The sequence below is a fragment of the Vicia villosa genome, linkage group LG3, assembly GCF_029867415.1.
Source record: "Vicia villosa cultivar HV-30 ecotype Madison, WI linkage group LG3, Vvil1.0, whole genome shotgun sequence".
Lineage (NCBI taxonomy): Eukaryota > Viridiplantae > Streptophyta > Magnoliopsida > Fabales > Fabaceae > Vicia > Vicia villosa.
In genome coordinates, this window is record NC_081182.1 from 206,220,948 (window position 1) to 206,235,958 (window position 15,011).

Genomic DNA, 15,011 nt, shown 5'->3' on the forward strand with positions numbered 1-15,011 from the left:
ACCCCATCAAGAGTTTGAATTCATTTTGAATTCAGTGCATGCAGTCTTATCATTATGTCATGCTCTCTTCAATCTGGGCCATAGATCTTCATTAAAAATGAATCCAACACACCATAACACACAACCACACCATGCACCTTCATCTGACTTCCACACCAGATTAGTATCCTTTTTAATTTTCTATTTTATTTTATTTTTATTTGCAAAAATAATTAAAAATAGTTAAAAAATCCCAAAAAAATTCACAAAAAATATTTTAAACTTCTAAAATAATATATTATTTTATGAAACAAAAATATTTTATTTTTCTTCAAAATTTCAATATTTTTCATAATTAATTAGTATGTATTTATATATTTGCTTATTAATTATTCTAACCAATCAAAAAATCAAAAAAAAAAAAAATTGTTCTTTGTGTTAAATATTGTTTATATATCATAAACTAATTTTGTACATATTTAGGATAATTTTCTCTTTAAGCTTTAATTATTTGTGTAATTATTTATATAATTATGTTTTAATTAACTTAAAAAATCCAAAAACAATTTCAAAAATTACAAAAAAATCAGTTTTGTTCTAAAATTAATTAACAAACATTTTGTACATATTCTAAACTTATTTTCTAAGTTTGATCATTTTTTCATCTTTTCTTTATTTTAAAATTAATTAATCATGCATTAATTATATTTAAAATAAATCACAAAAATACAAAAATATGCCTTTTATTTCTTGCAATTTAAAATTCCTAGATAAATGTATAGGATGTCAAATTCATGTAAATAGGCTAGTTTACATTTCCCGCACAATCGATGTAATAGCGTAGATTTACTTTCTGCACTTTACATTTCCGCATTTTAATTTCCAGCACCCATATAAACTGCGTGTATGTCAAAGATAAAACTGAACCGTCAGATCACTAACTTCAAAGATAAATATCTGAATTCAATCACAATCACATTTGCACCTCCTAGGGTAACCCCTTTTCACTCTTTTCAAAATCAAAGTTACATTTCTACTGTTTCGAGTACAAAATCGAACCTTTTGTTTATATCCGACGAATGGATAGATTTTTAAAGGGAACAAGGATAAAGACCTCCTAACTCAGGGTAGACCTCCTAGTTTGCTTGCTCAAAATCAAAACAAACAAAATTCTCATACACTGTTGTTTTTTTTAAAAACGAATTTTCCAAAAGACAATATTTTGTATACATCCAAACACGGATCATTACAAAATTAACGATCTTTTCAAAACATCTTTCGAAAGATAAACAAGCATTTGTATATATCCGCACAAGGATCATTACAAATTCTATTTGCAAAGGTATTTCAAAAACACAGGTAAAGCATTCCGAATCAATTGAAAAGTAAAGCAAATGAGCTAAGCAAACTAAAGAGCCCATGGATAACCATGGATACAAAGGGTGCTAACACCTTCCCTTTGTATAACCTACCCCCTTACCCAGAATCTCTCAAAGGTCTTTTTTCTGTTTCTTTTATAAACCTTTCCTTCATTGGATAAAATAAAAGGTCGGTGGCGACTCTGTAAACTTTTTTTCAAAAGAGACGCGAAAGCGTCCGATCGACAAAAAAGGAGTCAGTTCACGTATCCCACCCACGGGAGGGGTATGGCCCGAAAGGACGGTCCACACTCATACTCGCTTTCTATATTTTTCTTGATGTTTATATGCTCTATATTATCCTTTTCAGCAACATCTTCCTTGTCATCATCATTGTTTTCAACTTCCTCATCAATCACTTTTACACTCCTTATAGAAGTAGCATTGCAGGTTTCTACACAAGTCATAGGGTTTTGAAAAGTTGAGACTTGACTTACGTTTTGCTCGGTGAAGAATTTGGTAAGTTGAACATCTTGTGTTTCCCGGTTTTGTTGAATGGCTAAAGAGAATTGCATGAATTGATTCATGGTTTCCTCTAACTCAGTGGGTCCTCTTTGATAACCTTGATTATAGTGTGAAAACCCTTGTTGTTGGTATTCATGGTTAGCCATATGATACTCCATCGCATCTTCCGGTGTGCACCATCCGATATCCTGAAACTCATTAACTTGAGGTGTGAACTGTGACACACTTTGAAGGAGATACTCCATTTGTTGAATTAGAATCTCGTTTTGAGCATGAACCGCAACATTTATATTTGGGTCAAACATTCCGACAAACACAAATCTACACAACTAGCACACAAGTGAAATAACAAGAAAATAATAATAATAATAATAATAAAAAAATCAAAATTAAAAAAAACTATTGCAATAACAAAATCTAAACTAAAGTAACTAACTAAAAATCTAAAATAAAGGCACTAAACTAAAAAATCTAAAATAGAGTAACTAAAAATCTAAAATAAAGGAACTAAACTAAAATTCTAAAAGTAAATAACTAAAAAATCTAAAATTAAGTAAATAACTAAAAATAATATAACTAAAAATAAGGAAATAACTCAAAATAGAAAACTATTGCAATGCGTGCAATATTGACACCAATCCCCGACAACGGCGCCAATTTGTTGAAAGTATTTGTGGGTAAATATTTTCGGTAATATATCGTATCCACAGGGATTGGTTAATATCACTGCCGTTCTATAGTTGTTTATTTTGAGTGAGAAAAAGTAATTGGATTTGTTTTATGATTCTAATATTGTCAAATCTAAATAATAATAAGAATGCAAATAATGAGAATTTGTTAACGATTAAGGAAATATGTTGAGCTTTTAGGGTTCATCAACCTATTCCTATACAACTTATGGATTAATTCACAATTGAACAATCATTTGAACTATTATCTTCACTTATCCTCAAATATGATTCCATGTCTGCAAACCAAATTAGATAACTTTTACCGGTATGAGATTCGATCTCTCCAAATATCAATAACGATAATAGTAATTAGGAACGATAATTATGAAAACCCAATCACAATTCCATCTCTGCAAATTGCAATTGAATCAATATAGTAACCTAGGGCAAAAGTAAAAATCCTCTCTTTCGATCAAGGATTCAACAATGATGTAAATTAAAAGCAAGGTTTCTTATTGATAATAAAATTCAAACAATTGTTCATAGGAAAGAATCAATGGTATTGTATATTCATAGGTTAACTACTACCTTAAACTCAACAAGAGGAATTTAGCTCTCCATAGACATGAAGAACACACAAGAATTAATAGATGGATTCATCTTCATCAATGGAATGTCTTCGATTGGTAAAGAATTGGCCTTCAATTGTTGTTCTTGACTGCAAACTCAGAATGCTCTCCTAATTTCGCTCACAAAGGATCTCCCCTTTACTTGGAATCTAGGGCTTCTATTTATAAGTTTTGGGCTTTTAACGCCGAGGCCGCGGCGCGGCAACGGATGCGCGCGGCGCGATCAAAAACAGAAACTTTGGCGCGGCGCTGGCTAGAACTCCCGCGGCGCGCCCTTGTCAAACTTCATCTTTTTGTTTTGCCTTTGAGACTTCCAGCTTTCTTTCCTCTTCATGTTTTCCTAAAGCTCCAGTTCAACTCTAAACCTGCATCAATACTACCCACAAGTGATTCGATTTGCTTTACACATGAACTAAACCTTTTCAGTTCAATTCTCATAACAAACCTATGGATCTATCACAATTTGCATTAGTTTAGACCAGAAATTACTTATATTAACACATGAATTTACCATTAATTTACTCCTAACAGTAGCCCCCAGATGTAGGTGTGTTTGCACCGAACTCGGTTAACAACTTTCTTGTGTTGTTATATGTTTGTTTACTTCTTGTTCATTTGTTTAAAAATATTCAGATAGTAATGTCGTGACATCCTGTTAGACATCGCGTGTCTGAGTTCAGAATTTCAATTGGCATCAGAGCAGGCACCCTGCCTGTTTTTCTTACTGGGTGAGATCTAGGGACAGCATTTTCTGGTACTATGGACAAGGAAGGTGGTGGATTTGTGAACAGACCACCCATTCTGGATGGATCTAATTATGATTATTGGAAACCTCGTATGGTGGCTTTTCTGAAATCCTTGGATAGTAAAGCATGGAGAGCTGCAAACAAAGGATGGGAACATCCTGTCACTATTGATAAGGATGGCAAGTCATCTCTCACACCTGAGGAAAATTGGAGCAAAGATGAGGAGGAGCTGGCTCTTGGCAACTCTAAAGCTTTAAATGCTCTATTCAATGGAATTGATAGGAATATATTCAGACTAGTACACCATTGTGAACTAGCCAAAGATGTTTGGGATACCCTCAGAACTACTCATGAAGGCACTTCCAAAGTTAAAATGTCAAGACTTCAGTTGCTAACTACAAAGTTTGAGAATCTAAGGATGAAAGATGATGAAAGTATTCAAGAGTTTCACATGAATATACTTGAAATTGCTAATACCTCAGGAGCTTTAGGAGAAAAAATGTCAGATGAAAAGCTTGTGAGAAAGATCCTTAGATCCTTGCCTAAGAGATTTGATATGAAAGTCACAGCTATAGAAGAAGCACAGGATATCAGCAAGATGAAGGTAGAAGAATTAATTGGATCCCTTCAAACCTTTGAGATGGGAATCAGTGATAATACTGAAAAGAAAAATAAAAGCTTAGCTTTTGTGTCCAACTCTCAAGAAGAAGAAGAGGATGGTAGAGAAGAAAATCTAACTGAATCTATAGCCATGCTTGGAAGACAATTTAACAAAATTATAAGAAGAATGGATCAGAAGTCAAGACCAAATGTCAAGAACATTCCTTCTGACACTAACAGATCCTATGATTCTAGCAGAAAGGTTAAACCTGAAGAAAAGTACAATCAAAGCAAAGGAATTCAGTGTCATGGATGTGAAGGATATGGACATATTAGAGCTGAATGTCCCACTTATCTCAAGAAACAAAAGAAAGGACTGTCAGTCTCCTGGTCTGATGAAGATTCTGAGAGTGATGGTGAAGAAGAATCTGCCAAACATGTCACAGCCCTTACTGGTGTTTGTGTCTCTGATGAAGATTCTAGCGAAGATGAGTTAACCTTTGAGGAATTGGCAGCATCCTACAGAAAGCTATGTATCAGAAGTGCTGAAGTCTGTCAACAAGGTGAAAAGCAGAAGAAATACATAGTTCAGTTGGAGGCAGATAACACAGGGCTTCGTGAAACTATATCTGGTCTAAACAGTGAAGTTACCATGCTAACATCCAAACTTGATCAGATGTCAAAATCTGTCAAAATGTTAAACAGTGGTTCTGATATGTTGGAAGAGATTCTACAGATTGGAAAGAGTTCAGGAGATATGTCTGGTATAGGATTTGTTGGTGCTATGAAACATCCTCAAGCTAGCAGTAATACTAAACCAGAATCCAAGATGTTGAACCCGATGTCACAACATGTGACTCAACATCATGACAAAAGTAGAATGAAGAAGAAATTTCAAAGATGGAGATGTCATTACTGTGGTAGATTTGGACATATTAAGCCCTTCTGTTTCAGATTATATGGTTACCCAGACCAAGCTCCATACTACAGACCCAAGCAGATCATGCCCATCAAGAAGCAACAGTGGACACCTAAAAATATGGCCTTAATAGCTCATACATCTCTTAGAGTATCAGCCAAAGAAGATTGGTATTTTGACAGTGGATGCTCCAGACACATGACTGGAATCAAGAATCTATTAGTAGATATCAAAAACCATTCTACTAGCTATGTAACCTTTGGTGATGGAGCTAAAGGAGAAATCAAAGGGGTTGGAAAACTAGACTGCTCAGGAGTTCCAAATCTGGAAGGTGTCTTGTTGGTCAAAGGCTTGACTGCTAATCTCATAAGTATTAGTCAACTTTGTTACCAAGGATACCAAGTTAACTTCACTAAAACTGAGTGTGTGGTCACTGATAAAGGAAAGAATGTAGTAATGAGGGGAGTCAGATCCAAAGATAACTGTTACTTGTGGGTCTCTCATGAATCTAACTACTCAACTGTATGTTCTAAAGAAGAAGAAGCAAAGTTGTGGCATCAAAAACTTGGTCACCTTCATCTAAGAGGTATGAAAAAGATTATTTCTGTGGAAGCTGTGAGAGGAATTCCCAAGTTACAAATTGATGAAGGAAGAATTTGTGGTGAATGTCAGGTAGGAAAACAAACCAGGATGTCACATCCAAAAGTTAGACATCTGACTACTTCCAGGGTTCTAGAACTGCTTCACATGGACCTGATGGGACCTATGCAAATGGAAAGTCTTGGAGGAAAGAAATATGCTTATGTGGTTGTGGACGATTACTCCAGATACACTTGGATAAACTTCATTAGAGAAAAGTCAGATGTGTTTGATGTTTTCAAAGACCTGTGTCAAAGAATTCAAAGGGAAAAGGAAAATGATGTGGTAAGAATCAGAAGTGATCATGGAAAGGAATTTGAGAATAAAAAATTTGCTGATTTTTGCTCCTCTGAAGGTATACACCATGAGTTTTCATCTCATATTACTCCACATCAAAATGGGGTTGTTGAAAGGAAAAACAGAACCATTCAAGAATCAGCCAGAGCTATGATTCATGCTAAGAAACTCCCTATTTACTTCTGGGCTGAAGCCATGAATATTGCCTGTTATGTTCATAATAGAGTTACCTTAAGGAAAGGAACCTCTACCACTCTGTATGAGATCTGGAAGGGAAGAAAACCCACTGTCAAATACTTCCATGTGTTTGGTAGTAAGTGTTACATTCTTGCTGATAGAGATCACAGAAGGAAGATGGATTCCAAGAGTGATGAAGGGATTTTTCTTGGATACTCTACAAACAGCAGAGCCTATAGAGTTTTCAACTCAAGAACGAGGATAATCATGGAATCCATAAATGTGGTGGTTGATGATGAACACAAACAAGCAGATGTCACATATGATGTTGGAACATTCTGGGAACACGCAGCTGAAGAATCTAAGAAGAAGATGATTGCAGCCCCACTATTGCAAAAGCTGAAGCTGAACCCTCTAACAAAGGACCATCTATAAGAGTTCAAAAAGATCATCCTAGTGAACTTATTATAGGAGATCCCAACAGTGGAGTTGTTACAAGGTCAAGAGAACAGGTCTCAAACTCCTGTTTTGTATCAAAAATTGAACCCAAGAATGTTAAGGAAGCTTTGACAGATGAGTTTTGGATTAATGCTATGCAAGAAGAATTAGGCCAGTTTGAAAGGAATGAAGTATGGGAGCTGGTTCCAAGACCTAAAGATACAAATGTCATTGGAACTAAATGGGTTTACAAGAATAAGTCAGATGAACTGGGAACTATAATCAGAAACAAAGCAAGGCTAGTTGCTCAAGGATACACTCAAGTTGAAGGAATTGACTTTGATGAAACTTTTACTCCTGTTGCTAGACTTGAGTCAATTAGATTGTTGTTAGGAGTTGCTTGCATTCTGAAATTCAAACTATACCAGATGGATGTGAAGAGTGCTTTCTTAAATGGTTACTTGAGTGAGGAAGTCTATGTGGAACAACCTAAAGGCTTTGCTGATCCAAACCATCCTGATCATGTGTACAAACTAAGAAAAGCTCTTTATGGGCTGAAACAAGCCCCTAGAGCTTGGTATGAGAGACTAACTAAGTTTCTTACTAGTAATGGTTACAGGAAAGGAGGGATAGATAAAACTCTCTTTGTTAAAGATGAAGGAGGAAAGATCCTGATTGCTCAAATCTATGAGGATGATATTGTGTTTGGTGGGATGTCAGACACGATGATTAAACATTTTGTTGACCAGATGCAATCAGAATTTGAAATGAGTCTAGTTGGAGAATTAACTTACTTTCTTGGTCTGCAAGTTAAACAGATGGAAGACTCAATTTTTCTCTCTCAGAGCAAGTATGCCAAAAACATTGTCAAAAAATTTCGGATGGAGAATGCTAGTCACAAAAGAACACCTGCACCTACTCATTTAAAATTGTCCAAAGATGAAAAGGGCACAAATGTTGATCAAAGCTTGTATAGAAGCATGATAGGAAGCCTGCTGTATCTCACAGCTAGTAGGCCTGATATTGCTTTTGCTTTTGGGGTGTGTGCCAGATATCAAGCAGAACCCAAGATCAGTCACATAAATCAAGTCAAGAGGATTCTGAAATATGTGAATGGTACTTGTGAGTATGGCATGCTCTACTCTCATGGGTGTGAACCAATTCTCACTGGATATTGTGATGCAGACTGGGCTGGAAGTGCTGATGACAGAAAAAGTACTTCAAGAGGATGTTTCTTCTTGGGAAATAACCTCATCTCATGGTTCAGTAAGAAACAAAACTGTGTATCCCTATCTACTGCAGAGGCAGAATACATTGCAGCAGGAAGTAGCTGTTCTCAGCTCGTTTGGATGAAACAAATGCTAACAGAATATAATGTCACACAAGATGTCATGACATTATATTGTGACAACCTAAGTGCCATTAACATCTCAAAGAATCCTATCCAGCATAGCAGGACCAAGCACATTGATATTAGGCATCACTTTATAAGAGATCTTGTTGAAGATAAAGTAATTGCCTTGGAACATGTTGCTACTAATCTCCAACTGGCTGATATTTTCACAAAAGCTTTGGATGCTAATCAATTTGAAAATTTGAGAAGTAAGCTAGGCATTTGTCTTTGTGAAGAATTATAGCAATTAACCGGGTGTGGGGCCAACAGTATCATTCTCTCCAAATATTTGTTATTATTACATATTAAAGTGTATTTTCCCCCTCTTTTACACCTTCTCCAAACGGTTCCCATTCCCACAAAACCTATTTTCGGCATTCACGCTACCTCTCTGATTCGCTGCATTCACAAACCTCTCTCCATCATTCCATTCAGTCTCAACATGTCTCAGACCTCTCCCTCAAAGAACACTATTCCTCGCTCTGAAACTGCATCCGACTCTAGGGCACCAAATATGGTAGGTGATCAAGATGTTGTACTGGATGTTGTGCCATTGAACTCGGTCCCAGCCATTGATCCTGTTGGTAGTATACCAAGAAAGATGCATGCAAGAAAATCAACTGGTGGGTCTATTCCAGAAACGTTCTCTGCTAGGGATAAAGAAAGGACTGCTTATGTCCACAATGCAATCGCAGGCCTTGTCACAAGAATCTTGAATGAAGGTCACAAGGTAGAAGGAATATCTGTCCCTTTAGCCCAAGCTCCTGCTCCTGAGAACAGCAAAGATAATCAGGTTGATGCTAGCAAGGATCATGTTGATGTTGAGACATCTGAAACCAACAATGTTGAAGGCTCTGATGCTAAAGATGTTGAAGCATCTGAAGATAAAGATGCGGAGATTCTTGAAACAGAGAAAGCTGAAGAGGTCACTGCTACTTCTCTTAAAGAGAAGGTTACTCGCCCTACTGACAATACAAATGATGTGGTGGATCTGGATAATCTTGATGATCCTATTGACATTGCTGATGATGACCTCATCTCCAGCATTTCCAACAGAGTCAAGGCTCGAAGGGGAAAGCAGGTTGATGATCAACATCCTCCCAAGACAAAGGTTGCTCCTCTAAAGAATGCCACCAAAGAAAAGATCAAGAAGGTCTCTGCTGAGTCTTCAAGAACTGGGAGCAAGGTTGCTGTGAAGAAGAGAAAAGAAAGAAGTGTTTCTGACTCCGAAGACAATGTCCTAAGTGATGTCCCTGACATCCCTTCAAGGAAGAAGATTGCTGTCACAAAATCCTCCACAAAGGTCCGTGATGTTCCCTTGGACAACATTTATCTGCACTATGCTTCAAATGCTATCCAGTGGAAGTTTGTTTATCAAAGAAGGCTGGCTCTGGAAAGAGAACTTGCAAATGATGCTTTGGAGTGTCAAGAGGTCATGAAGCTCATCAAATCTGCAGGTTTGCTTAAAACTGTTACTCATTTTTCTAAATGCTATGAAATGCTCGTGAAGGAATTTATAGTGAATTTGTCTCAAGATTGTGCTGATGGAAGAACTGAGGATTTTCATAAGGTGTATGTTAGAAGAAAATGTATAGATTTTTCCCCTACTGTTATCAACCTCTATCTAGGTAGAGATGCTGAGGCTCAACCTGAGCTTGAAGTAACTGACAATGAAGTATGCAAAGTTATCACTGGTGGTAAGGTTAAGAAATGGCCCATAAAGAGTAAATTGTCTGCTAGTCTTTTGAATGTCAGGTATGCCTTGCTGCACAAAATTGGTGCTGCAAACTGGGTGCCTACCAATCACACTTCTACCATTGTTGTTGGCCTAGGTAGATTCATATATGCTGTGGGAACCAAGACAAAATTTGACTATGGAACCTACATATTTGATCAAACTATGAGGCATGTTGGTACTTCTGCTACCAAGCTACCCATTGCTTTTCCATCCCTGATATGTGGGATAATCCTCAAGCAACACCCTGGAATTCTGAAAGCTAAAGATTCTGTATGTAAGAGGGAGAGTGCTTTGTCATTTCACTATAAGCTGCTCCAAAGGTCAGATGACATAACATCTGCTGGGACATCACAACCCAGCAAGTCTGTTAACAAAACCTTTCTCATTGCTGAGCTGAAAGAGACTTGTAAGGAGTTGGACAACAGGAAGATGAGGCTTGAAAAGCTCATTCAAAGTCTTGAGCAGTCTACAGATGATGATGGTGACAATATGGATGAAGACAAGGGTGCTGATAGTGGTGATGAGGAAGAGGCCGAGGATGGTGAGGGTACTGAAGATACTGGGAGTAGTGATGCTGATGAAGAGACTAGTGGCTCTAGTGATGAAGAGATTAGTGGCTCTAGTGATGAAGAGACTGATGGTTCTGACAATTAGCTCTTCTTCTGGTGTTTCTTTCATGCTGATCTTTTGTTTGTGTTTGGCTCCTTTTGTGGCTAAAAAGGGGGAGTGATGGATATTTTGGTTTTTTTTTGTTGTTTTCTGATATTTTGGATGTTTTCTGGTTCTCCTTGACAATGATAAGTGGTATTCTGTAACAGATGATTAAATAGATGTTTTCTGGATTTCTGGTGATTAATCAAGCTGGCTGTTGTTTGCCTACAGAATTTATTTTTCTGTATTGTTTGCCTACAAAATTTATTTTTCTGTATTCTTGGTGTTGTTGGTTGCTGTGTATGCTCTGATATTATATGGTTACATCTATTCGTGTTTTAGCCAAAAATTTGCCAAAGGGGGAGTTTGTAGATGTTGTTGATTGGCTGTAATTTTTGGTAAAACTCATTGTGATTTTATCATGTCAAAACTGGTGTCATGACATGCATTCTACTGTTGTGAAGTTTTACTTATGCAGGCCTTTACCTGATGTCAAGGCCGATGTCATGACATTCGTAGTTTTTACGTCTTATTCTGTTACTAATTATGGTTATGTGATCTGTTAAGATCCTATGCGTTTTACTTGGAAATATTGGATTTTGATCTGTTCAAGGACGTCTTTAATTGCTCTTATTTTAGGTTCCTTGATTTGTGGAAATTAGTTTTATTAGGTTTAAAACTAATTCGGATCCAAGGCCCAGCTGCTGCGTTTTCTGAAGGCTATATATATTATGAAGAAGCTGCAGACCAGATTAGGGTTTTTGTATTGAGAAGCTTTAAGAGTTCTTCGTGTTTAAGTTTTTGTGTTCTAGCTTTCTTGTAAGCCAAACAATCATCATGATGATTGTCTTGGTCTAGGTGTTTTTGTATGAGTTGTAAGAAGTACTTGAAGCTTTTAAGCAAGAGTACCATTGTACTTGATTGAAGCTTTTAAGCAAGATCAAGCTGTGTCTTTGAAGTGTGTCTTCTATCCATATTCATTGAGCGTTATTCATCACTGCTGTGATTGAGGGGGAGTGAGTGGAATCTCTGATCTAAGTAATATTAGGTTGAAGTTGCATTGGGTAGATATTAAGTGAAAGGAGTAATCTTGAACTGTATTACCTTAAATTGATATTACTTATAGTGGACTTCCTCCCTGGCTTGGTAGCCCCCAGATGTAGGTGTGTTTGTACCGAACTGGGTTAACAACTCTCTTGTGTTGTTATATGTTTGTTTACTTCTTGTTCATTTGTTTAAAAATATTCAGATAGTAATGTCGTGACATCCTGTTAGACATCGCGTGTCTGAGTCCAGAATTTCAAAACTCTTAAACTTCGGTTTAGGGATCAAAGGAGTAGGGGAAATAGGAAGGGGACGTGGTCGGCCGCAAAAACAGTCGGCGACAACACCTCTGGTGACGATCCGAGTGTTCACACCTTCAAACACTCACTTGGTAAAGACGTTAACGCAAAATGAGGAAGCTAGCAAATCACAAGAAGAAACTTTGAATATATAGATCTGAATATCACTACAAGAAAAATATTGTTTGGCTAGGGGTTAAACCCCTCACAACTTTCAAAAACCCCTCAGAAAACATAAATTTGCGAGGGGATAACACCCCTAGCTAAGAAGGGCATCACAAATTATTTGCTTGGGGCTAATCCCCTCGCAAATTGCAAATCTATATTTTGCAGATTTATAATCCACAGGCATAGGCGCAGTGGACACAGAGGGTAGGTGCCAAGTCTATGTCAGCATTTAACTAAGGGTTAAGCTCCTAGCAAATTTCTATTTTTTAGAATTTGTGAGGGGTTAAACCCCTAGCAAATTGCAGATTGTCATATTAAAAAATTATAATTATATAGTTATATTAATATATATTATAATCTAAAAAATTTGTATAAAAAATAATATAATATAATTAAACTATTTTTAAACTGTTTTATAATATTATTTTTTAAAAATATTACTATTTTGAATAATAGTTTTTATTATTTAAAAACAATTGTTTTTTATATTTTTAATACAAATAAAATTTTAAATATATTATACAGCACCCAATAACATCCAAAAACAATAAAATACAAACACAATATATTATACAAAAACAATATCAGTAAAAATTTTAAACAAAACAAATTATACAAATACAAATTTAATATTATACAACACTCAATTCAACAAACATGACTATAAATTTTAAAAAAGAGAAAAAAATGTACCTTGGATGAATACACCCTTTACTTGAGAGAATGAAAGAAGAAGAGATGGGAGAAGAAGAGAAGAAGAAATGAAACAAAAAGATGAAATGAACTTGGAAAAAAAATTTGTACCAATATCAAACGCTTTTAACACCGAGAAGCTGGCCAAAGCAGAATTGGAGCACTTAATCGTAGCATTTCCCACCATTCTGACCTGAGAAGAAATAACCGATTTGCAGATCTCCCAATCAGTCTCTTGATTCTCAAATCTCGCAAGATTCCTTGCTCTTCAAATTTGGTGAAAAACACTAGTGAAACAAGCAGAAACAACCACTTTAGCTTGTTCTGGCCAATTCTTCTATAAAATCATGTAACAGTCCTCCAACTTACAGATACCCGAACATTGAAGCTTGTTAGACATCCAAAGCCCTAACTTTTTGGCAAAATCACAGTCAAAGAAAACATGATGAGCGCTTTCATGAGTTGCTTTACAAACAAAATACAAGGAGGTGAAGAAGAAACCACGAATTATCATGTTGTCGTCAGTAGGCATTTTGTTATGAATATATCTCCACACCAGCATAGAATTTGAAGGAGGAATGTTGTTGTTCCAAGGGAAAGATCACCAGGAATCCTTCAATTGTGGTTTCAAAATAAAGTCATAAGCGTGTTTAACCGTTAAATCCCCATTATCATCCGCAAACAAGACAAAACTGTTTTCAGATTCAGACCAAGGCGTAACCGACTGGGGATATAAGAGGGAGGAGACTAGGATAGGCCACCTGCACATTGGTTGGAATTTCCCAACAACCATTAACCAACCAAGAACCAACTTTCACAGTAAGTGTTTTATGAAAGATTTGAGGAATCTTAAAAATATCCATTAAAGGTTCCCCAATCCAACTATCAAGCCAGAAATTGATTTTATTCCCATTTCCAATTAGCCAATGACAATTTTCCTTGACCATAGAATATATTCCTCTAATACTGCTCCAAATTGAGGACTTTACAGAATAGTTGATGACTCCATAATTCCTCTTCACTTTGGCAGCAAGAATACTGGACCAGCTCTTGTTCTGTTTCAAAAAATTCCAACACAGATGAAGCTTAGTGGCCTCATTAAAGACATGAATAGACCTTATGCCAAGACCACCCTCCTTGTAACTTTTGCAACAGGTTTTCCAACTCACCCGTTACCATCTTTTTTTTGTCCATGCCACCACTCCAAATAAAGTTTCTCATCCATCTTTCAATAGTTTTGATGGTGCTAGTTGGCCAATAGTAAATGGACATGCAGTGCACCATCATGCTATGGATAACCGCTTTAACCAGTTGGACTCTTCCTGCAATGGAGAGGAGATTAACTTTCCAAGCAGCAGCAGCCAGCTTAATCTTGATTCTATCTACCAAAAAAAGAAAATGACATGCTTTAGGTTTTTTAATGATAGGAACCCCATGTATAAGAAAGGGGGGCAACCATGGTGAATCCGATGACATCAGAGAGGGATTTATGTCTACTACTAGACATCCTACCAGCATAAATGATGGACTTAGCTTTACTGCAAAACTGACCCGAGCAAGATGCATAAGTATTAAGAAAATTAGTAATGGCAGATAAGGATTTGAAATCTCCTCTACAGAAAATCATAATATCATCTGCATACATAGTGCGAGAGTCCACAAAACAGGTTCTAGAGGACTTGAAGATTTGAACTATGATAATTTTGGAAATGATCTCATAATAACTCAGTTAAAAATATTTAACTTTTAAAAAGTTATCAATATTGACTTGCTAATTTGCAAATTTTAGTTAATATTGGTCTGTGATTTTAAATTTAAATTCAAATACTTTATTTATTTGCTAATCATAAATAAATAACTAAATTTCATTCTTAGTTTTCCATCAATATTATTTCACTTATATACTTAATAATGATTTAAGTTTGACGATTGTTTTTCAATAATTTTAATCAAAGTATTTGGAACAATGGAACGTTCAAAATAATGAATGAATATCATAATATTGTTTAAGCTAATAATGAGTAACGAACTTCTTTGTATTAGGATT

The 15,011-nt window shown here is 36.0% G+C and overlaps 1 protein-coding gene across 1 annotated transcript; it reads left to right on the forward strand.

Annotated features, from left to right (window-relative positions):
• Positions 1–8,813: 8,813 nt before the first annotated feature.
• LOC131659800 (uncharacterized) lies at positions 8,814–10,763 on the forward strand. Its single transcript, XM_058928935.1, has one exon. The coding sequence runs from the start codon at positions 8,814–8,816 to the stop codon at positions 10,761–10,763; it is 1,950 nt and encodes a 649-aa protein (XP_058784918.1).
• The last annotated feature ends 4,248 nt before the right edge of the window (positions 10,764–15,011 follow it).